General features: G+C 46.0%; 1 protein-coding gene across 1 annotated transcript in view; it reads left to right on the top strand.

The window, feature by feature from the left end:
- Positions 1-7,626: 7,626 nt before the first annotated feature.
- WNT11 (Wnt family member 11) overlaps positions 7,627-23,128 on the top strand; it is a 61,524-nt gene continuing 46,022 nt past the window's right edge. The window contains exons 1-2 of the mRNA XM_056794951.1: positions 7,627-8,222; positions 13,758-13,976. Of these exons, the coding sequence (XP_056650929.1) occupies positions 13,894-13,976 (83 nt within the window). The 5' untranslated portion in view covers positions 7,627-8,222; positions 13,758-13,893. The remainder of the gene's footprint in view (positions 8,223-13,757; positions 13,977-23,128) is intronic.

A 23,128-nucleotide genomic window follows, 5' to 3' on the forward strand; every position in this document is an offset into this window, starting at 1 on the left:
GATCTTAGAACCCAGAATGTTAGAGCTGGCAGGGACCCCAGAACAGAGAATAATGGAGCCGGGAGAGGCCTTAGAACAGGGAATGGTCAGCATTGGGAGGGGGCTTGCAGACCCACCTAGTCCAACCCCCTCGCTGTACTTGAGAAAACAGAGGACCAGATTTGGGAATGTGACTTGCCCAAGGTCACACACAGAGTAACCAAAGGACCTTGTGCTTACATGCCCAATCTTAATGAAGTTATTCTTGATTCATACTCTGCAACACCAACAATATACATATGCATGTATATTCCTATTTTCCTACTACATTTAATGTTTGCAAAGTCTTCTCTGCACAACAGCCCTGTGAAGTAGGAAGTGCAAGAAGGATCCTGGCTGGTTTATAGACTGTTTGAGCTGGAAGAGGATCTCAGTCACCATCTGATTCAGGGGTTCTTAACCTGATAGGGATTCTTGATTTCAAGGTAAGAAAAAAATTGCATCTATTTTCCACTCACCTGCCTCTCACTAAATATTACCCAAAATATAATATGTGACTCTGGGCAAATCATTTAACCTTAATCTCCAAGCCTCAGTTTCCTTATCTGTAAAATGGGGTATTAGCACCTATTTCCCAGGGTGGTTGTGAAGATCAAATGAGATTACAGACTTTAAAAGTACTATATGAATGCCAGATCTTAGCTATTGTGATCCAGTATTATGAATCCCAAAGTGCATGGCCTAGGGGTCCCTGATCTCACCCAGTTTACACATGAGTAAACTGAGGCTTAAAAAGCTTAAACATCTTGCCAAGCTCACACAGTGAATCAAGGTCAGTTCTAGCGCCTAGCCCAGTTCTGCTCTTTTTCCAGTCTCTGAGCCTTTTTCATTTTCACATCATTCAGCAAACTCTAATCAGGGCTTGTTATATATAAAACTAGGATGGATCCAATTATATAGATAGTCATGATATTTAGATGATGCTACCATGATAAAATTTACTCCCTAGTAGATTCTTTAAGGCAATAATAAGTATTTAAGTAGACAGAAATATAATAATAGCTAGGTTTTAGGTAGAACCTACTATGTGCCAGGCTCTTTACAAAGATCCTCTCATTTGATCCTCACAACAAACCTGGGAGGTGGGTGCTATTATCATCCCCATTTTACAGATGAGGAAACTGAGGCAGACAAAGGTGAAGTGACTTGCCCAGGGTCACACAGCTAGGAAGTGCTTGAGGCTGGATGTAAACTAGGGTCTTCTTACCTCCAGGTTCAGCACTCTGCCAGCTGTGACATCTGATTACCTTTAAATATTACACTAAGGCACAACCTGCTAATAAGAAACAAAAACAAATGACAAAACGCAAAAATGGCAGTATCTCTGTTTAATGGAAAGACTCACCACACTCAGAAGGTCTGAGTTCAAGTACAACATCGTTTCTCCATTGTTTAATACTGGGCAAATCATTTCCTTTCTCTGGGGCCTCAGGTTCTTCCTCTTTAAAAGGAGGGATTAGATAATCTCTGGATCTCTCAAGCCCCCTTCTAGCTTAAACCCTGAAGGTCAGAGATTCTAAATAAAAGTGTTTTGAAAACTGTTAAGATTTATATAAATGGGAGAGATTCTAACTTATTGTTTCTTATCTGTTGAAATGAGGGGAGAGTGGTTAGATGGTCTTTAAGGACCCCTCCCCCCTACTTGTATGCTCTCTCACCTTAATATGGTTTGGGGGGGAGATTAGGGAAAGAAAAAAAGGAGATCTTCTCTGTCTCCCTATGTGCCTTTATTCATTCTCCTCCTCGTTCCTCTCCTCTCCTCTCCTCTCCTCTCCTCTCCTCTCCTCTCCTCTCCTCTCCTCTCCTCTCCTCTCCTCTCCTCTCCTCTCCTCTCCTCTCCTCTCCTCTCCTCTCCTCTCCTCTCCTCTCCTCTCCTCTCCTCTCCTCTCCTCTCCTCTCCTCTCCTCTCCTCTCCTCTCCTCTCCTCTCCTGTCTCTGTCTCTGTCTCTGTCTCTGTCTCTGTCTCTGTCTCTGTCTCTGTCTCTGTCTCTGTCTCTGTCTCTGTCTCTGTCTCTGTCTCTGTCTCTGTCTCTGTCTCTGTCTCTGTCTCTGTCTCTGTCTCTGTCTCTGTCTCTGTCTCTGTCTCCACCCCTCCCCTACATACACACACAAATTCCTGACCAATAAACATAATAAAAGCAAAAGATTGCGAATTCTACCTCCACATCTCTGCACAGGACCACCCCTTCTCATCTTTGGGAAAGTTGCTTCAGGTCTGAGTGCTGAGTTTTGAGTTGCTGCAGAGAATGTGTTTCAAAGACCCTGAGAGAGGGCCAGGGAGATGAGAGAAGGGAGAGACTCAGAAAAGGAGAGACGGGGTAAGGCGGGAGACAGCTTGGAGGTGAGGCTGACATACAGACCCACAGAGAGGGTGGGGAGACAAAGAAATGGAAACAGACAAGGAGTGATGAGAACAGCAGAAACAGCGACAGGGCATGAACAACCACGAGAAACAGGCACAGTTGGGAGAAGGGTCAAAGAAGAAGAGGAAGGATGAAGGGAGAAAGAGAGAAGGGAAAGAGGGGGGGAGGGCCTGTTTATGGAGCAACCATCTAGTGAAAAGAATTCAGCCCCTTTGCCCCACACAGATAGTCCGTCTGGCTCTGGGCCCGTCTCACCGGGGGATTTGCAGTTTTGGCTCTGCCTGGGGACTCTCGGCCATCTGTAGCCCCTACTCCGCCCTGCTGCTTACACTGGTATGGACCTCATAACTATTTCTGGGACCATTCGTCCATACTTCCTGTCTGTGGCTGAGATCCCAAAGTGTTTCAGGCCAAAAAAGTGTCCATCAGTGAAGCCCCAAACTCACTTCATATGGGTTGTTGCTATATAAATTCAGGCAGAGAAAGGACACGGGACAGAAACCAGAGGAGAAACTAGGGGAGTGTGTGTGTGTGTGAGTGTGTGTGTGAGTGTGTGTGTGTGTGTGTGTGTGTGTGTGTGTGTGTTGGAGAGACAGAGAAACAGTGAGAAGAGGGATGAGGAGGGAGAAAAGCAGAGGAGAGAGAACACTAAACACTGATGGAATAGAGAAAGGGAGAACGACCCAAATGAATTCATTTGGAGCAATAGGCTCCTAGCATGTCAGACCTGCAAGAGCCAGTCTCTGGGGGCATCTGTCTCCACTTGACAGAGGAGGAAACTGGGGGAGAGGTAGTCTGCTATTGGGAATGCAGTGGTAGATGTGGAGCAAAGAAGATCTGAATTCAAATCCCACCTCCACAGGGTAAGCAAGTCACTTACTCTCCAGAGTAAACCTACAGCAGTAATGAATGATACAGGCAAGGGAGTGCTAGAGCCAGTTCAGGAGAGCTAAAATCGGCGCCTCTGACGATAAATAGGGCTAAGTTTATTGTTGCATTGAGTCTAGATTTAGGAAAGCGATGGAGGAAAAGTTAGTGATGCAGATTAAATTTAAAAGTATATTGTTAGAGTAGTCCACCCCTCCCCCCAGCCTGGTTGTTAAATAGTTACCAGCAACACCCCTGCAACAGTAGTATTGTGGTCCTCAAATAAGATAATCTATGTAAAGCATTATATTTAAATCCCGCTGATTATTTTGCTAAATATTACCAGAAACGCTGCCAATTTTTTCTTACAGAAGTTCCAAGTAGGGCCTATTTAAATACTATAATGATGTTAATGTCAAAAGTTGTTTTTTTTTTTTTTTAGTTTTTGAAAAATGAAGCTTTTTAAATTAACAAATTCTCCTTGCATGTGTAGCAATTAGGTAGTAGAGTGGCTAGAGTCCTGGACCTGGAGTCAGAAAGACCTGAGTTCAAATTCTGATTCAGACACTAGCTGGGCAAATCACAACTTCTGTCTGTCTCAGTTTCCTCATCTGTAAAATGGGGATAATAACACCTGTTTTACAGTGTTGTTGTAAGGGTCAAATGAGACAATATTATTTGTAAAGGACTTGGCACGGTGCCTGGCACATAGTACCTGCTTAATAAAAACACTTGTCCCCTTCTCTTCTTTATTTCACAGTGCCTAAGAATTGGGGAGGGGGTGTGTGGTTAGAAGGAAGGAAACAACCATCTATTAAATGCTTGCTATGTGCCAGTCACTGTGCAAAAATAGTTTAGGAAAGTTCATCAGGAAACTTCTATCAAGAAGCTCTAAACTGGAATTTAGGTTGAAATAGATGGTGTCTTGGAGGACCCTACATCTTTTTTTAACCCCCAATTTCTGTCTTAATATCAACTATAAAACAGAAGGTCAAGGGCTAGGTAAATGAGGTTAAGTGACTTACCCAGGGTCACACAGCTAGGAAGTATTTGAAGTCTGACTTGAACCCAGGTCCTCCGAACTTCAGGCCTAGTCCTCTATTAACTGTCACATAGCTGCCCAAGTCCCTGAGAACTCTGAAACCCTGTGGTTCTATGAAAATAACAATAGCAACAATAATGTTTTTATTCAGTTTCAAAAAAAGTAATTTTTAAAACTTGAGACAATCATATGAAGAACATTAAATATCAAAGAATAAAATCACTGAAGCAACTTGTCCCAGGAGCATTTCTATCTGAGAAAAAGAAGGGGGAAGGGAGGGGGCAAGAAAGAGAGAGAAACAGATGATGTTAATAGCTGATACTTCAGTCATTTTAACGTTTACCCAATGTTTAAGCAATAGGCTCCGGGGGCTTGGGACAAGGGTCTGACAAATTCTGAGTGATTCATAGTGGCTGTATGATCCTGAGCCATTCACTTAATTCAGGATCAGTAGCATTTATGAAGCATTATGTGCTAGACACTGGGCTAAGTGCTGGGAAGAGGAATATTAAATAGAAAAATAGTCCCAGTCCTCAAGGAGTTTATACTCTAATAGAAGAAAGATAACAACAAAAAAAGAAAGCTAAATGGGGATCCAGGATAAAGGCACTCAGCTTGAAAGCATGCTAAGTAGAGGAAGTCTTTAGTGAAACTTGGAGAGGAATGAGAAAAGGCTAGCCTGGACTCCCTCCTTAAATGGGGATTCTGGGATGAGCCATGCAGTCAAGAGAAGAGGAAGCCACAAGGGCACTTCCAAAGTCTAAATTCCAGGGCTGAAATCAGGCTTCAGGAGGAAAAGCTGGGACATGGAAGAGGAGGTCTCGAGGGCAGCTCTTTGACCCCAGATAACTGCTCTACACCCAAAGCTCTTCAGGATCCTCCAAATGACAGAGTCCCAAGACTCTCCCTCCCCAAAGATACCGAAGTTCTCTCTCTCTCTCTCTCTCTCTCTCTCTCTCTCTCTCTCTCTCTCTCTCTCTCTCTCTCTCTCTCTCTCTCTCTCTCTCTGTCTCTCTGTCTCCCTTTCTTTCCCTCCCCCCTCTCTCTCCTCCCTTTCTCTGTCTCTGTCTCTCTGTCTCTGTCTCTCTGTCCCCCCCCAAATTCTGCATAAGGACTATTTTTCCTTTTGTCTTTGTCTTTCCAAGTCAAGCCTAGTTTTCCTTGCTTATAATAATAAGTACTTTTAAAAAATGGATTTCTTTCATTCTCAGTTGCAAGATTTGGGGAGTCTCTGAAAATCACAAATTCATAAAGCTGGAGGGATGTCCATGCTTCCCTGAAGATGAAGACTTCAAATGGAAGGAGAGTAATTGTCTTTTTTTTTTTTAAACCAGGGCAACAGCCCCTTTCCATTCCTTTCTCTTTGTTCCACAGTGCAAGGGACAGAGGAATGGATTCACTTAAGAGTTCGCCACGTTCTAGGCTTGTGATGATGTTTACCTCAGTTTACTTCTCAGTATAATGAAATAAGTACTACTTTCAGAATTTGTGTCTCCAAGCGATTGTGAAAAAAATCTCTACAAAGAGCCCGGAGCTGCAGTCAGGAAGTTCAGTGAGTTCAAGTGTGATCTCAAACACGTGTCAGCTATATGACAAAGCAAAAAAAAAAAAAAGGAAAAAAAACCTCTCTCAGCCTCAGTTTCTTCATCTGCAAAATGAGGATAATAATAGCACCCACCTCCCAGAATTATTGTGCGGATCAAATGAGTTAACATATGTAAAGTATTTTATACTTTATATTTTATGTATATTTATATACAAATTAGGTGTATTTATCTATATGTTTATATTTTATAAGCCATAAACAAGTATATAAATGCTAGCTATTAATACTATTCCTAATAAACCTTGAAGTGCTGTGGAACTAGAAACCATCAGTAGACATAATGACAGCAGCAATACGCTAATGTTCTCGCCTGAGGCCTGCTGTGCGCCCAGTTTTCTGAGCTGAGGAAGTAGGTGGAGAAGAACCAGGGACCAAGAAAGGTTGTGGGCACAGGGGAAGGGACTAGAGGCACCGGGATGGTCAGATCCCAGACCTTTTGCCTCTGCGTCTGAATTTATCCCATTCTGAAGCATAGGGGGAGCCATTGGCGCGGAGAGCTGGGGAGCTGTCGAATTCATGCTTTCCTATTCCCTGGGGCTTCTGGTCCTGGGCAGACAGAACCTAGAGCTCCAAGTCCTTTAACGTGCCAAAGACAGTGGGAGCCTGGACCAACGGAACACAGGCCGTCTCTCCATTTTCAATGATCGTTTCATTTCCTGGGTGTTTACTGGTTTCCTCGATTCGTCCCTCAGGGATCGTCTTTCCACCCCTGTCATTTTACTGATGAGGAGTATGAAGCGGGAGGGTTTAGGGACTTACTCGAGGTCATACGGGTTGCAGAAGTTACAGAAGCAGGACCCGAATTCAGTTCCTCCGACTCCAACCAAGCCTCCAGCTTTTAAATGTTTGTTTAAAAAACAAAAACATTTTTTTAAACGTTTCGAAGTGGCAGATTTGAACACAAAAGCCCCTAGCCTCGAACTACAGACACCGCCCATCAAGAAAAGTGCGCAGAACTTCTCAGTCTTTAAAACCGAATTTTATTCCGTCCCTTATTTTATTCTGCAATTCCCCTCCTCTAGGCTACTTACGGTCCCTCTCACAGGACTCTCCACCTCCCGCCTCGGTGCCTTTGAAGTGATTGCTCACCGTCTTCATCCCCACCTCCTCGCTTCCCTAGCTTTCTTGAAGACAGTTCACATTTCCCTTTCTTGGGTTGGGGGGGGGGGGCGCTTTCCCGATGCCCCCCCCCCCCCCCGCTGCTGCTTCCTGCTGAGATCACTTTCCATTGACTCAGTCTTTTTCATGGATGTACAGGATCATGTGCGTACTATCTCTCACCATTAGAATGCGAGCTTCTTGAGGGGGCATTATTTGGAGGTTTTAGTTTGCCCTTCATAGATTGTATTCACGGTACTTAATGAATGCGAATTGACAGACTCAGACACGAGAAGCCGTAAACCTCAGATCCCGGTTTTGACAGCAGCACTGTCCGGGCAAACTCCGGGTCCTCAGTTTACTCTTCTGTAAAACTGAAGGCTAATAATAATTCGGCTATCTCCCTCACGGGACTGTTGTGAGGCAAACTCTCTCAGAATCCCCTCCGCGCCTCCTCACGCTCAGGGGTCTGGACTATGTCATCTAGAAGGTCCCTTCCGACTTTAAAATGTTCTGATTCTATGAGAAGAGAAAGCGCTCTTCGAAGGTTACTGCGGCATTTCTACTGGTTATTGCCATTCCTCTGCCCACTGCACACGCACACACGCACACACGCACACACACGCACGCACACACTGCTCCCTCCTTTGGGACTCCGCTTGGGGATCAAACGGACTGGAGTCGGGTCGGGCCGGGGAAGCCTGGGGCCCGCTTTGTTATGTTAATCCACTCTGACATCACCCGACGATCAAAGCTGCCAGAGCTTCTTATAAGCAGGTTCCTAGGCACGCGGAGGAGTCAGAAACTGCGGAGAAGGGCCGGAGACCTGACGAGCGACGGCTCAGTGTGGGGCGAGCGGCGAAGAGCCCAGGCTGGGAGGAGGCGCAGCCGCGGTGACCCCCACCCCCACTCCCACTCTCCCGCCCGCTCTCACCTCCAGCCCTCTCCTCCTCGCGTTAACTTGCCGAGCCTCTCTTGGCCTGGCCAGAGCGGTAGTTCCCGCTACCTGCCCGGGAGACTCCCTCCGCCCTCTCCCTCCCGCGCCCTGGAGCTGTCTACACCACTGGCTCTGAGGCGCGGGCGGGGATAAAGAGCCCTTTTTGCCTGTGGCCCTGGAGGGGCGCTGCGTCGGAGGCGGGGGCCGGAGGCCGGTGGCCAACACTCCTGTTGTGGGACATTACAGTCACTGGCTAAACTGAGGAGAAAGGTAAGCAGGAGGACCGGGTGCCGGGCTGGGGAGCTTTAGGAGTCGCTTGAGCTCTGGGGATTAGGATGCAGCCAGCTTCCTTAACCGGACTTTCACGAGGCACAGGTCTAAAGTCTGTCTGGCCGGCGTTTGAGGGGGCGAACAGGATTTCGCCTGCTGTCTGTTCTCCTTCACAGCCCCCCTTACCAACCGTGTGGTTCTGCACCCCTTCTCCCAGCCACCGAGGCAGCAACGACCCTTGGGATGACTAGGGGGAGACGACAGGATGGGGAGGGGGCCAGCCAACTGCAGCGCTACACTCCCCTCCACCCGGGGCCCCTCCCAGCACAATCGGCCTCGGGGCCGGAGGGATGAGCTCACGCCAGAGTGATCCCGGGGGTGGGGGTGCGGTACTCGCCCGAAAACTGCCAGCGCGCAGTCAGGAGTGGGAAGAGTTCTATGCGGCTGGCAAATTACGCTGTGTCTCCAGCCCCAATTCCCCATCTCCTTTGAAAAACCCCTACGAGACCTAGGGGCCAAGGGAGTCAGCCCCTAGTAGGGATGACAAGAACCCATTTCTAAGGCTCTTCAAAATAAGGGTCGGGAAGGAATGAACTGGGAAGACCTAGGGGGTTGCCGAGCTTTTGTTTACAGACCAGATCTCTTAGCTTGGAGGAAGAGCCCGAAGCCCGAAAACGAAAGGAGATCCAGTGAAGTCAGAATTAGAGAACTGGGCGCTCTTAAAACATAGATCAGAGATGCAAAGGACCTCAGGATGAAAAGTAAGGTTAGAAGGACCCTTGGAATGTAGAATGGGAGAGCTGGAAGGGATGGCAGAACTGTCAGGGACCTCGAAATGGGCTTTGCAAGAAAGCCTTAGAACAGAGAATGTTAGAATTGGTCGGGACCTTTGTGCATAGAATTTGAGTTAAGGGTTTAGATCCCCGAGAATGAACCCCAGAACACTAAATACTAGGGCAGAAAGGGGTTGGAGATAACTTCATTCCGTTCAGGGTGGTGGTGTGGAATTTGGATCTGAAGTCCCAGAAGCCAGGTTCAAATTCTGGCTTATGCTATGACCTTGGACGAGTTACTTTAACCGCCCCTCAGGCCTCAGTTTCCTCATCTGTAATGTGAAGAAGTTAGACTAGATGATCTTGAAGGTGCCTTCTTAGCTCCGAGTTCAAATCTTAAAATTCCTTGATTTTACGGATGAGAAGGCAGACACATACAAAGAGGGAAAGTGAGCTGCCCTAGGTCTCATGCAGGAAGTTCGCTGCAGAACTCGAACTCCTCCTAGGTTCTTTCTGCATCCCAGAGCAGGAGGCTTTCCACGGAGCCTCCCGCAGCCTCCCGCATTCGTCTCTCCCTGGACTCGCCCTGGGAGGCGGCACTACTGGCCATGCATTGGAAGCCACCGAGTGGCGCCGCTGGCTTAGCTTGGCCACAGGCACAGCCTTACCCAGGCGGCTACGCTAGGTCCCTTCTACTCAAGAGTCCTTGGAAAGAGAAGGTCGGGGAGAGTAGCTGCTCAGAGTGCTCTCGGGCCCCAGGGACCCAGGCCTCTCTCTAGAGCCACGGGTCCCTCTGCCCTTTAACCCTTGGCCAGGAACGGTACTTAAATTAAAAGGAGGCAGAAAAGCAAAAAGTCTCCAAATCTCGCCAAGAGGATTTTCCAGGCGGACGAGAGTTTCGGAGCCGTAGCCGGCAAGGGCAAAAGTCTCCAAGTTTGCACATGGTGCCTGACTGTGAGTGGTGAGAGCGGTGCCGCCTTGGATCGTCTCGCAGCCAGTCGCTGGGCTTAGGGAGCCAGACTGTGCGCAAAAGCGCCGAGGTTGAGAGTCGGAACAGCGCATCCATCTAGGGCCGCTGTCTCGGATTGGGGCTTTCTCAGCCGCCTTAGAAGGGAGTAGGCGAAAGGGGTCCCAGGCGCCCCAGTCTTACCCCCCTCCCTTCTTCGGCCTTCTTTTCTCTTCTGAGTCGCCCCCCCCCCCCCCGCCCCTTCCAGTCCCCTCCACCTTTCCCCTCTTTTGCTAGAATTCATAGACACAGAACCTCTTAGCTGGGAGGGCCCCTTAGAAGTCATTTCGTGAAAGCCTAGCATTTTCCAGAAGGGAAAATTGGGATGGGACTTGTCTAAAGTCATTCAGTGAGTCAGTGGCAGGCTGTGAACCGAATTGGGGTCTACAGCCCAGGACACTTTCCAGAATGCCGCTCTGCCTCCCAGTAACTACCAAAGTTCACCTATAGTTTGATCTTTCCTACCAGCAAAGGCTGCAAGCTTCGCATGGGGGAAAGGGGTAAGTGTGGGAGAGGGAGGAAGCGATACAGGCAGGCGCCTGGGAGAGGGGCGAGAGCTGGTGGAGGAGGAGAGGAAGGAGTGATGGGGAAGGTAAAGGAGTAGGTGCCTTCCTTCCCTCTCCTCCCTAGGCTTGGGGTTAAAAGCTAACAGTTCCTACCCCCCCCCCCCCGCCCCCCCATCTAAATCCCGGGGCGAAAGTAGATGACGGGCTTGGTGGTGTGGGTAAGGAGAAAGGCTAATTCTTTGGAAGAAGGCAGATAAGAGGAGCTCGGAAATAGCTTTGCCAGCCGTCTCCCCCAACCCCCTCCCCTTCCTTCATCTCCCGCAGGCAAAAAAGCCCAACCTTTCAAGTGCAGAGCTAGCTGAAGGGTCTTGGCCGCTGATAAAAGAGACAGAAATAACCCGAGGCCTGGGGCACGCTCCGAGAGGGCGAGATCCCCGGGAACACCTCCTTCACACGGAGAGCAGAGCCTGAGCTAGCTGCCGGGTGGCTGCGAGAACAATCAGACGTGTTCCGTAGCTTTGGTTCGAATCCTAGCTCTGCTAATTACTCTCTGGGATCCCTGCCCTCTCAGAACTGCAGTTTCTTCCTTTGTGAAATGGTAGAATAACCCCTGCCCTGCAGAATTCGCGAGAGCCTTTGCGAGATCCTGGGAGTTGGTCTGTACATAGTGCTTTAAAAAAAAAAAAAACAACCAACCTTATTATAAGTGGAAACTATTTGGGACCCTTTCCCCTACTCTTGGACTTGGACGTGGAGGGGAAAGAGGGCAGGAGTTGGTACGGTGTCTTGGAAAGTGCATTGGATTTGGGATCAGAAGCCCTGGGTCCCAGTCCTAGCTCTTCCACTGATCTAATGGTATGATCTGAAGCATGTTATTTATCATTTCCAAACTTCAGCATCTTCAATCTGTTTTTTTTTTTTTTAAGGGAGGGGTGGACTGAGTGGCTCTAAAATTCTATCATGTGGATTGAACTAGGATGGGGAGAATTCTAGTGTACACCTCCTTGATAAAGACTTCCCTCCTGTTTAGTAGAGGGAAAAGGTAATATATCAGAAAGACATTTGAACTTGAGGGTCAGGAGTCCTGCATTCTAGTATTCCACTCTGCCCCTGCCTTGCTTGGCATCCTAGGGGAAAAACTGTCCTCCTTCAGTTTTCTCCTGTTTACAAAACAAAACAAAACTGAGCGGGTAGGACTAGATGGTCTCTAATTTCTCTTTCAGTTCTAACATTCTTTGTAGATCAGAACTGGGATTTTTAGTCCTTTCCCCAGAGCCATGCCCACCCTTTCCATGTGCACTATTGCTGTTTTTGATCTGGGAATGGAAGATAGAGAATACCCTTAGTAATTCAGCTTGGACTGAGTGATTGAGGGTGGTGTGATGGAAAAGGACATTCAATCTCTAGTCAGAACAGTCAGAATTTCTGTTCTTGATGCTTGATTTGGCTGCATTATCATCTGGTTGACCATAGTCATTTCTGGATCTTGTTTTCCAATTGGATACAATGAGGGGGTTGAGTTAGATGGCCTCTAAGCCTCTTCTAACTCTGATTGTCCATGAATAATCCCTCATTCTAATAATTCAATATGGAGGAGGTTCAGAGGGAGATGTGAAAGAAACCAGAACTCAATCAACAAGCATTTATTATAGTGCCTGTTCTGTGTTGGGCACTGTCCGGGGTGTTGGGGACAGAGACAAAAATAAAACAGTTCCCACTCAATAGATTCTTTAAAACAAAAACCACAAATTCTCCTAAAAGACACATAAACAGCCTTAAACTCAATGTCCTCCAGGCCTGCCCCACCCTGACCCCCAGGACAAAGGGCTCTTGGGTCTTGATTGACCTTGGCTTGCAGTTTCTTCCCAGGTGTGGACAAATTTCAAAGAAGCTGCCAGGCAGAGTTAATGAGGTGAAAAGGAAAGCATAGAGGGAGCCTGTATCAACGGAGCAAGGGCACCGCCATTAGTCCACAGATGGACACGCGTTTCATTTCATCTTGAAAATTGGGGTGGGGGAAGGAAGAGAAAAGAGAGATTAGTTGAAGATTTGGCTTGAACTGGGTGAGTTTAAGAATTACATGTTGCTATTTTGTATAGGTCCCCTGAGAGAGATGAGGACATGTGTGCATGTCAGTATACCTACCTTGGTCCCTTTCTCCCCTTGCTATGGATAGATGCTCCTTGAAGCATCTTCCCCTTCCTCTATCCAGAGCTTCATAGCAACAACCCTGAGGGGTAGATAAGACTTGGGAACATTGTCTCCATTTGACATCTGGGGAAGCTGAGTCTAAGAACTAGTGCGATCCTGAAAAAGTTCTTTCCCCTCCTTTAACCTCAATTTTTGAATTGATAAAATATGGGGACTGGGCGAGATAATCTCTCAATTCCCTTCCAGCTCTAACATCCCATGTTCTATAGTTCCTTTGAGCGCTAACATACTATTCTAAGATCCTTTCCAGCTCTAAATCCTATGATCTCATGTTCATGTCATCGTGTGCCTAATAAGTGATGGAATGGAGGCTAGAGTGAGTCAGTAGTCTCCCTCCCTCTCAGTCTCTTATAGAATCCTAGTCACAGAATTTCAGTGCTAAAAGAGACGTTTGAGATCAGGTCTAGTCTCCTATCAGAGAGGAAACTGAGACCCAGAAAACAATGGCTTGTGTAAGAGTACTCAGCAAGGTATAATGTCAGAATTAGAATTTCAACCTAAGTCTTCTCTCTCTCTCTCTCTCTCTCTCTGTCTCTCTCTCTCTGTCTCTCTCTGTCTCTCTCTCTCTCTCTCTCTCTCTCTCTCTCTCTCTCTCTCTCTCTCTCTCTCTCTCCCCCTCTCTCGCTCTCCCTCTCCTTCTCCTTCTCCCTCTCCCTCTCCATCTCTCCCCCATTCCCTCCCCAACTCCATCCCATATATACACATACGGACCTAGACACACACATTCGTACATACAACCTTGTAAAAAACTGGATCGGTGAGGAAGGTTCACCATATGGAGAGTTAAATAGAAACACGCAATCAGTCGTATAATGCAAGACATAATTCAACCCATACGTGCACTGTCTTTGTTGGCTATAAAGGTTCTATCAGAAGTAGGGGGTTGGGGGTTTGGGGGGGGGCGGGGAAGAGACACACACCCCGCCGAGCCCTCCCCGTTCCCAATTCGGAGGCCCCTCCTTTCGCGATTTGAATAACACACACCCCTCGCCCCAAGCCCCGTTTTTAACCCCAGCTCCGATCTGTGCCTGGCTCTTAGGTTTTCTTGCGGACCGAAGAAGAGCAGCCCAGCCGGAGAGCGGGTATTCGAGCGGGAAGGAGAGCCTTAGGGGAAAGCTTCCCTCTCTCCCTCCGGGGAGAAGCGCTTGACCCCGGAGCACTGGGGGCCGTGGAAAATGAAGGCGAAGGTGCAGTTCCTTTGGACGGTTTTCCTGTCTCTGATTTTGCAGACCGGCCTTGGCTACGCTATCAAATGGCTGTGAGTATTCCTCGGTTTCCAGTGGCCTGCCGCGCTTGGACAAACAGCAGTGCTTGGGGGTCGGCTAGGGAGGAAATATTTAATACGGAGCTAAGGAGGGCGTGCTTCACATAGCGGCGCAACTGGGCTGTCTCCATCGCGCTTCATTTGACTGTCACTAACTTCAAGCTTTTGTTTATGCATTCATTTAAAAAAATGATTTGGAGAGGGGCAGCTAGGTGGCTCAGTGGATTGAGAACCAGACCTAGAGAGAGAGAGGAAGTCCTGGGTTCAAATGTGGCTTCAGGACACCTCCTAAATGTGTGACCCTGGGCAAGTCACTTAACCCCCATTGCCTATTCTGCCTTGGAACCAGTATTTAGTCTCGTTTCAAATACAGAAGGTAAGGGTTTTTTAAAAATAAAAAAAATTTAAAAACAGCCTTTATGTTGTGCTTTAGAGTCTGCAAAACACTTTTCATTATTTCCTTTATGGGTTTAAAAAAATTATTAGTGGGATGGGAAGTGGGAGTTCAAGGACTTAGGAATCTCTGGGTAGTGGAAATAGCCCTGAAGGCAGAATCAGGAGACACAGGTACTATATGTAGCTTTTCTACTCCATGGCAGTGTGACCTTGAGCAAATTCTGCCCTGCCCTCAGTTTTCTCCATCTGTCAAAAGGGGCTAGATGAGAGGATGTCTTCCTTCCATTTTCTCCATTCTAAAGGTCTGTCTTTCCACTTCGGACATTCTGTACACTGTGGTTTTCTAGCCTGGACCTGCTACTAACTTGCTGCGTGACCTTGAGAAAATGCCTTCCCCTCCCTGGACTTTAGCTTCGTCTTCTGTACAATGAGGCTCATCTAGTTTTGCTTTGCTTCCCTCCGAAATCCCTTTCCAGAATCAAATGAAATCATAGCTGGGAAAGAAAGTGTAAACCAAAGTGCTATAGAAGTCTACATCCTGGTTATTTGGGACTCGTCTCATTGGCTGGGCAGGGATTCGAGCCCTGTCCACCCTGTGGCCTTGGGCAGAGGCAGTGAGGTCAGTTGGCCAGAAATGCCCAGGACTGGGAATCCCAAGTCATATTCGAGCTCAGTCTCTGACTCTTTCCGTGGCCTCCAGGAAGTTGCTCCACCTCTGAGCCTCAGTTTCCCTTTAAAAAAATAAGCTGAGGTTAATAACTTTTTCCTTTTCTCCCTCGTGGGAATATGACTGGGATTCACTAAATTAGCAGATGGGGAAGTGCTTTGTAATCTGTAAAGCCCCGGAGCCCCAAGGAGGATTAGTATTTTTATTGTCTCCAGTTTGGAGCCATGATCTCTCTTGGAATCACTGCTGTTTTGGATGCTTTGGAGAATGCAGGTAGGAGGGGGAAAGAGGCACTCTCTGGGAGCACGTATAGACAAACCACTGTCTTTGGGGGATGGATAAGAGCGAGCCACAGATGGGAGATTAAAATCATAAAGTGTCAGAGCTGGAAGAGCCCTCAGACCGTAGAATGTCGGAGCTGCTGCGAGGGATCTTAGACTAGAGCATGTCAGAGCTGAGACAGAGAACGTTAGAACATGCAACATAGGATGTCGAGACTATCTTTGAAGGATCGGAGAGATGGAGTCCACCCCACTCACTCTACAGATAAGGAAACGTGGATTAGTTTTGTGGCTGCTCCCAGACAGTTGTAAAAGGCAGCATGTGTCTTACTGATTGCATTTTTGGCAAACAAAACAGCAAGTTCATGATCTCCTCCTAACTGGAAGTGAGTTATTGGTTAATTGATGCTTTATTAAAAACCATCCGGACGCTATCAGACTTTTGGTTGTAAAGTGCAAAAAAATAGTCTTTGTGGTCTGCCTTGCACACAGGAGGCAGTTCTCTTTATCATCTCTTTGTGACTCTAATGCATTATGAAAAAAATGGTCAATTATTATCATTGGCCAAGGGTGTGGCATTCATCTATTGCTGGGATCTAACTCAGAGAATGTTGGCCAGGGAAGGGGCCTTCAAATCATCTTGTCAAGCTCCCTCATTTTACAGAGGAGAAAATTGAGGCCCGGAGAGGGGAAGGGATTTATTGAAGGGTGCACAGAGAGTCCCTGGCAGAGCTTGAGCTCAACCTGGGAGATTCCTCACCCCAGAAGGAGCGTGAAAGGGAGGGAAAAGGAGGGTTGGAGGAGGGTCTCCTAATGTGACAAAAATCCAGATGTTTGACTTTTAGGATAGATCTAAAAGTGCAATAGCATCCCCTTGGCCATCTCTTGCATCCTCATCCCTTGCCTCCCCCCACTCCCTGGTTTCTTTGGTTCAAAGCTGCTTGGCTTATTATTTTGTGATGGATCTGTGATCTCATCCATGTGGGCATTCCCCTGACTGGTGAGATTTCCAATTCTTTCACTTCATATCCTTGGGGATTCTAATCCACGTCTTTCTATAAATCCTTATTAGAGAATCCACAGAACACACCAGAGTCCCCCAAAGGATCATAGGATTTAAAGCTAAAAGGGACTTCAGCCATCATATAGATCAAGGTTGCTTTGCCTCAGATCCACACTTTAAAAAATAGTATATCTTTTGATAACCAAATCTCAATATCATTTATTTCCTTTGTATCCTATGAATTTGATACAGTGAAAATTATTTTTAAATAATTCAAATGGAAAAACTTTATAAATTTAAATAAATTATTATAAGTTATTAACTTTAAGATCGTTAATTTAAAAAATTTGTCTTAAATTATTTCAAACTTATTATGATAAAGGGTCCATAGGCTTTATCAGACTGCCAAGAGGGTCCATGACACACAAAGGGTTAAGGACCTCTGGTCTAGCTGAATCCCCTCATTTAGCTAAATAAGAATCTGTGGCCCAAAGGACAGCTAATTGTTGGTTTCAGGACCTCTCTACATTCTTAAAAATTATTGAGGGAGGTGACAGCTAGGAAGTTCAATGGATGGAGATCCAAGCTTTGAGATGGAGATCCTGGGTTCAAATATGGCCTCAGATACTTCCCTGGTTGTGTGACCCTGGGCAAGTCACTTAGCCTCCACTGCCTAGCCCTTATTATTCTTCTGCTTTGGAACTGACAGTATCAATTATAAGATGGAAGATGAGGTTTTAAAAAAATTATCTGTGGCCCAAAGAGAAAGCACTAGTGACTTGCCCAAAGTCAATCAGGTTTCTTACATAAGAGAACTGGAGCTTCCCCACTGCCATTTCTCCCCCAAGTTTCTGTGAGAGCTCCCCAGAGTTGACCTTCTCTGTGATTCCTCTTGGTTTTATTGGTTGGGAGATATCATCTAGGTGTAGCCCAGTTCCTCCAGTTTTGCATCATCCTGCCCCATTGTACATTGGGCAGAGATCATGTATTGAATCAAAATGATCATATTCATGTTTCTAGATCATCTAAAAACCATCTTAAAGTCTTTGTAGCTTCTGCTCCTTCTATGATACTCAGATTCCATGGAAGTAGAAGATGCTTACATGGAGGGACAGCTGGTAGCACAGTGACTGGAGTCAGGAGTACCTGGGTTCAAATGTGGCCTCAGACACTTCCCAGCTGTATAATCATGGGCAAGTCACTTAACCCTGCTTGCCTAGCCTTTGATGCTCTTCTGTCTTAGAATGCTAAGTCAGAAGGTAAAGGATGTCCTCACTCACAAACACAGTTTGAATTTTTATGTCTGATGACTACAAAATTCATCCCTCTGGTGATAACCAGCCCCTCCCCAGGTAGTTGGGTTGGCTGGTCCTTTGACCAGAGGTCAATCCCCCTGCCCCATCCTGGAGGTCTGGCCAGCATGGCAAGGACATGGCAGGATTTGTGTTCCATTGGCAAAGCCCAGCTCATCTCTGTGCTACAAAGGGATAGAGGAAGGAGGATGCCAATAGCAGGGTTATTGCTAGGACCATAATTACCTTTATTGAAAAGACCCTAGCAATGGGGTAGGTCCATTGGTATTTTCAAGGATCTGCAGCACCATCATGCAGAAGATGGATTGGATTTCTTCTGCCTGGGTCCAGATTGAAGAGAAATTACAGAGAGGCTCAGTAGAAATTAGGACCTAATTGTGGTTTCATTGATAAATGGAATTTCCGATTGAAGAGACTCCAGGCTGGCACCTTCCCTGCACTTTGTAGTTTTAGAGAGTTGTAGAACAGGGAAAAATTGAGGGACTTGTCCAGGGTGTTGAACACAGTCTTCCTGGCTCTGATTCCTGTTCTCTATTCATTATGCCTCTTTTTTAATTCAATAGTCAGAAAAAATTCCTACAAGGAGAGTGGACTCAAAGTGGAATGGGCTAGCTCCAGTGGCAATGAGCTAACTGTCACTGGAGATACTCACATGGAGAGGCTGGATGATGGTTTGTTGGAGATATTGTAGAGAGAATTCCTGGTAATGTGCATGTCATATTCGATTGATGCCCTCTGAGGTCCTCCCCTCCCCTCTAGGACTCTGGGATTCTCTGAACAACCCTGAAAGATAGGGAAGTGATGCAGGTGTCATTCTCTTCATTTCACAGATAACGAAACAGAAGCTTCAAGAGGTTCAGTAAAATTACCCAAGCACAAACAGCCTGTAAACACCAGAGCTAATGTCAGCCTCCTGACTGCAAAGCCAGAACTCATTCCACTACACCAGCTGTTCTCAAAGTGAGGTGTGGGTCCCCCAGGGATCCCCAGGAACCTTTTATGGGATCTGGGAGGTCAACATTATTTTCATAATAATTCCAAGACACTCAATGTTTATTTTTAACGTGGCAAATATTTACAGATATAACTTGTATGAACAAAAGCGCTCCTTGGGAAGAGGTCCCTCAATCATTTAATTCTTTCTTTTTTTAAACCCTTATCCACCTACTTAGAGTCAATACTGTGTATTGATTCCAAGGCAGGAGAATGGTAAGGACTAGACGATGGGGGTGAAGTGACTTGCCCAGGGTCACACAGCTAGGAAGTGTTTGATGTCAGATTTGAATCCAGGACCTCCCCTCTCTAGCTCTGGCTCTCCATCCACTGATCCACCTAGCTTCCCCCCTGCCCCCCACCCCATAATAATTTTTAAGAATGTAAAGGGGTTCTGAAACCAACAATTATTAAAATCTCAGAACTTCAACATACTGACTGTTCTCACTGAGGAGGACTTTGTAGTCCAGAAAGGGAATGATCAACATCAGCCAGCAGGGGGGAGAAGGTCTTGTTTTTTAGTTTTTGTTTGTTATTTAGAGCAGTAATCTCTTCCTAAGCAAATTATTGGTTCCAGCTGTGGTGAACTTGAAGTGAAAAAACATAGGTTCAAGATCAGATCACTTCACACCTCTCTCTCTCTCTCTCTCTTAAATATACTTTCCTTTTCACATTAATTTTTCAGATGTTTACTTCCTTTATATATATATACTTTCCTGTTTAAAATATATTTTTTATATTTTTACTTTATGTATACTTTAAAATATTTTAAATATGTATTTAACTTTTTAAAATATACTTTCCTTTTCACATTGATTTTTTTCAAACGTTTACTTCCAAATTCTCTTCTTCCTTTCAGACCCTTCCCTACCCATGGGCAAAAGCAAGCAATATAATCATTTCACCTAAGCCTTAGTTTACTCCTCTGAAAAATGAAGAGATTGCACTAAGTCGAGAATTCTTAAGCTTTAGGCTCCATGAGCCCCTGGAGGGTGCATAGAGATATTATAGGGAGAATAAGGGGGGAAAGGAACCTTTATTTTCACTAATGTCTAACCAAAACGTAGCATTTTCTTAAATGAGGACTTTTTAACAAATAGTATTCCAACATTGAATCTCTGGGCTTCAGCAGATGACCCAAACGGTCCCTGACCCCCCCCCCCCCCAATAGTTAAGAACCCATGCTCTGGATGATCTTCGATGCCTCTGCTAGCTCTGACATCCCTTGTTCCAAGGCTCCTCCTGGCTCTGATGGGTTACCCATCTCTCCTCCCGACAACGTCCTTAGTCAGGCTCACAGCATCTGCAGGAAGATAGTGCAAGCACCGCCATGGCCATTTTCTAGACGAGAGGAAGTAATGCATTCAAGTTCCCCACAGCTTAGCCATCAGAGTAACCTGAGCTAGAAGCCATGTTCTCTCTCCAGTCAGTGTTGTTAGCATTTTCCTCATGCCTAGGGACTGGAGGTAAAGCAACAGGAGTTAGTCAGTGTAAAGAGCCTTGGTCAGAAGAACTAAGCCAGTTTCCTAGTCGCCAAGAGCCTCAGTTTTATCATCAGCAAAATGGAGCTACTAAGACTTGCACTGCACTCTTAACAAGGTTATTAGGAAAGCACTGAATCCGGAGAAAGAAAGACTTGAGTTCAAATCCAGACTCAGATACTTAGCAGTTTTGTGACCTTGCTCAAGTCCATGACCAATGTCTGCCTCGGTTTCTTCTATAAAATGGGGATGGTCATAGTATTTACCTCCGAGGCTTGTTATGTGGATCAGACGAGATATTTGTAAAGTGCCTGACACAGAGTGGGAGCTAGATACATATTAGCTATTATTATAGAATTATGCAGTCATAAATTTAGAATTGAGTGAAAGAGATCCCAATTCTGCCTTTCCCCAACACAACTGGGCTTACAAAGAACTTCCCCCATAAGCCCCTCGTGAGCTGAAGGTGCTGTAATAATGATCACCCATTTGACAGATTAGGAGGAGGGAAGACCGAGTCAGAAGCTATCAACGTTCGCATGATTGATTCTAGATAAATTAAGAGAAATTAATTAATTAAAAGAAAAACTACTGAAAGAAACGAAGATGCCTGGAATTTGTTCTTAAATCATTGACATTTCAGAGGGCAGCGGGGTCCTTCTTGGCATGTGTGTGACAGAATCCTGGGTTGGAAGGGATTGGGGAGCTAACTCAGGCCAGGGGAACAGGGCAGTGCTTTTGAGTTTCAAGCGGATATAAGGAAAACCATTGATTTGTACCAGAACAGATCTGCCCTGCTTTGGGCATCGGAAGAGCTAGGTTCGAATGCTGCCTTTGCTCTTTTAATTACCGTTGAGGCCTCCAGGCTTCGGTTTCCTCACCATGAACTGGGACTCACAACCCTGATCCTGCCCACCTTCTCAGGGTGGTTGCTTTTAAAATAAGCACGTAGTAAATTTAAAACACCAAAGGAATGCCGGTGCTCTTTATCTGTCCCAACCTCTACCTGGACCGTGAAGGCCCAGACCACTAAAGGGCTGGCGATAAAAGCATCTCCTTCACTTCTCCCAGACACGAGCAGCGGTGGAGGGAAGGAAACGGGCCCTGGCAGATAAACAAGACGATCAAAGGAGCGGGGATGAAAGGGGCGCGTGCTGGGCGAACCACAACCAGATGTGGCCATTTTACCCAGAGCTCACACCTGCTGGAAACCTGGGAGCCGAGCCCACGCTTCCTGGCGCTTCCTAGCGGGCCAGCTGCCCGGCTCCGATCCATCCATTCAGCCAAACTCTCGGTGCAGCTTGTGGGGTCGTGACTCAGACGAGGAGCTAGAAGACCGGGGTTCTCCCCTGGATCCGCCACTCCCTGGCTATGGGCCCTTGGACAACGATGATGACGGCCATTTAGATAGTCCTTCCCATTTGTTGTCAGATGCATGCCAATCTCCGTTTGCAAAGCACTTTTTACGCACATTATCTCCCCGGATACTAATAATCCTGGGTGGCAGGTGCTGCTCATCCCTATTTTACAGATGAAGAAACTGAGGGACAGAGACACAGCGCTGCTGTAAGAGTCAGGAATGGAGCTCAGGTTTTCTTGATTCCAAGCCACACACCTTGAGCATCCTTTTCCTCACCTTTAATTTTTTTTTTTTAACCCTTCCGTCTTGGAATCAATACTGTGTATTGGCTCCAAGGCAGAAGAGTGGTAAGGGCTAGGCAATGGGGATCAAGTGACTTGCCCAGGGTCACACAGCTGGGAAATGTCTGAGGCCAGATTTGAACCTAGGACCTCCGTTCTTTAGGCCTGGCTCTCAAACCACTGAGCTACCCAGCTGCCCCCTTCCTCACCTTTAATAATTGATAGGTTCGACTTCCTGAGTTCAAATTTGACTTCAGTCTCTTACTAGCTATGTCACTCTGGACAAATCGCTTCACCCTGTTGACCTCAGTTTCCTCATTTGTAAAATAAGCTGGAGAAAAAACATGGCAGAGCATTCCAGTATCTCAGCCAAGAAAACCTCAACTAGGGTCATGGAGAGTCCAATATGACTGAAATGACTGAACAACAATAATAATAATGATAATAACTCATTTATATAGGTTTCACAGAATCATAGAATTTGATTACTGGAAAGGATCCCAGTTCTTGTTCCCCTCATATGTAAAAGAACAGCCCACTATAAAGTGGTTCATCCCCAACAAGCAGAGAATTGAAGATGTCTGAGGAGGGGAGCCTACCGTCCCTCAAAGCAGCCCTTTCCACCTTTGGATAGCTCCAGTTGCTAGGAAAGTCTTCCTGACCTCAAGTCTAAATCTTCCTTACTCTGACTTCCACCCAGCGCTCCAGCATTGTCTGTCCTCAGGGGCTATACAGGGAATTCTGGTCTATCTTCAATCTGACGGTTCCTCAAACACCCACAGATGCCTGGCATGTTCCTCCTTGACTTTTCTAAAGACCAATTATATATATATATATATATATATATATACATATATATACACATATATATATAAATATTATATATAAAACATTATATATTTTATATCATATTAATTTTATTTTATATAAGATACTATATTATAATTTAATATTAGTATATTATAATATAATGATACATATAAAAATATAATATATAATGATATTTTAAATATATATATATATATATATATAAAGACCAGATATTCCCCAGTTTTTCCCACCACACTCCATAAGACATGGGCACAGGAGCCTCTACCAACCTCTCTGGTTGTGCCAAGCCCCCCCCCCCCCAAAAGAGGGCACCAGAAATGAATGGAAAACCCCAGATGCAGCCTGAATATAGCAACGTACAGTGAAACAATTGCTTTCCTATTGCTGGAAACTGCCTCTTCATGAGCCCAGATCTTACCCTCTCTTGACCACTGCAAAAATGATTTACCCATATTAAGCCTCCAATCCCCCAAGAACCTTGGATCTTTTCCAAGATAATGCCTGTCTAATCACACCTCTTCTGTCCTGTATTTATAAAGC

The sequence above is a fragment of the Monodelphis domestica genome, chromosome 4 (assembly GCF_027887165.1).
Source record: "Monodelphis domestica isolate mMonDom1 chromosome 4, mMonDom1.pri, whole genome shotgun sequence".
Taxonomy (NCBI): Eukaryota; Metazoa; Chordata; class Mammalia; order Didelphimorphia; family Didelphidae; genus Monodelphis; species Monodelphis domestica.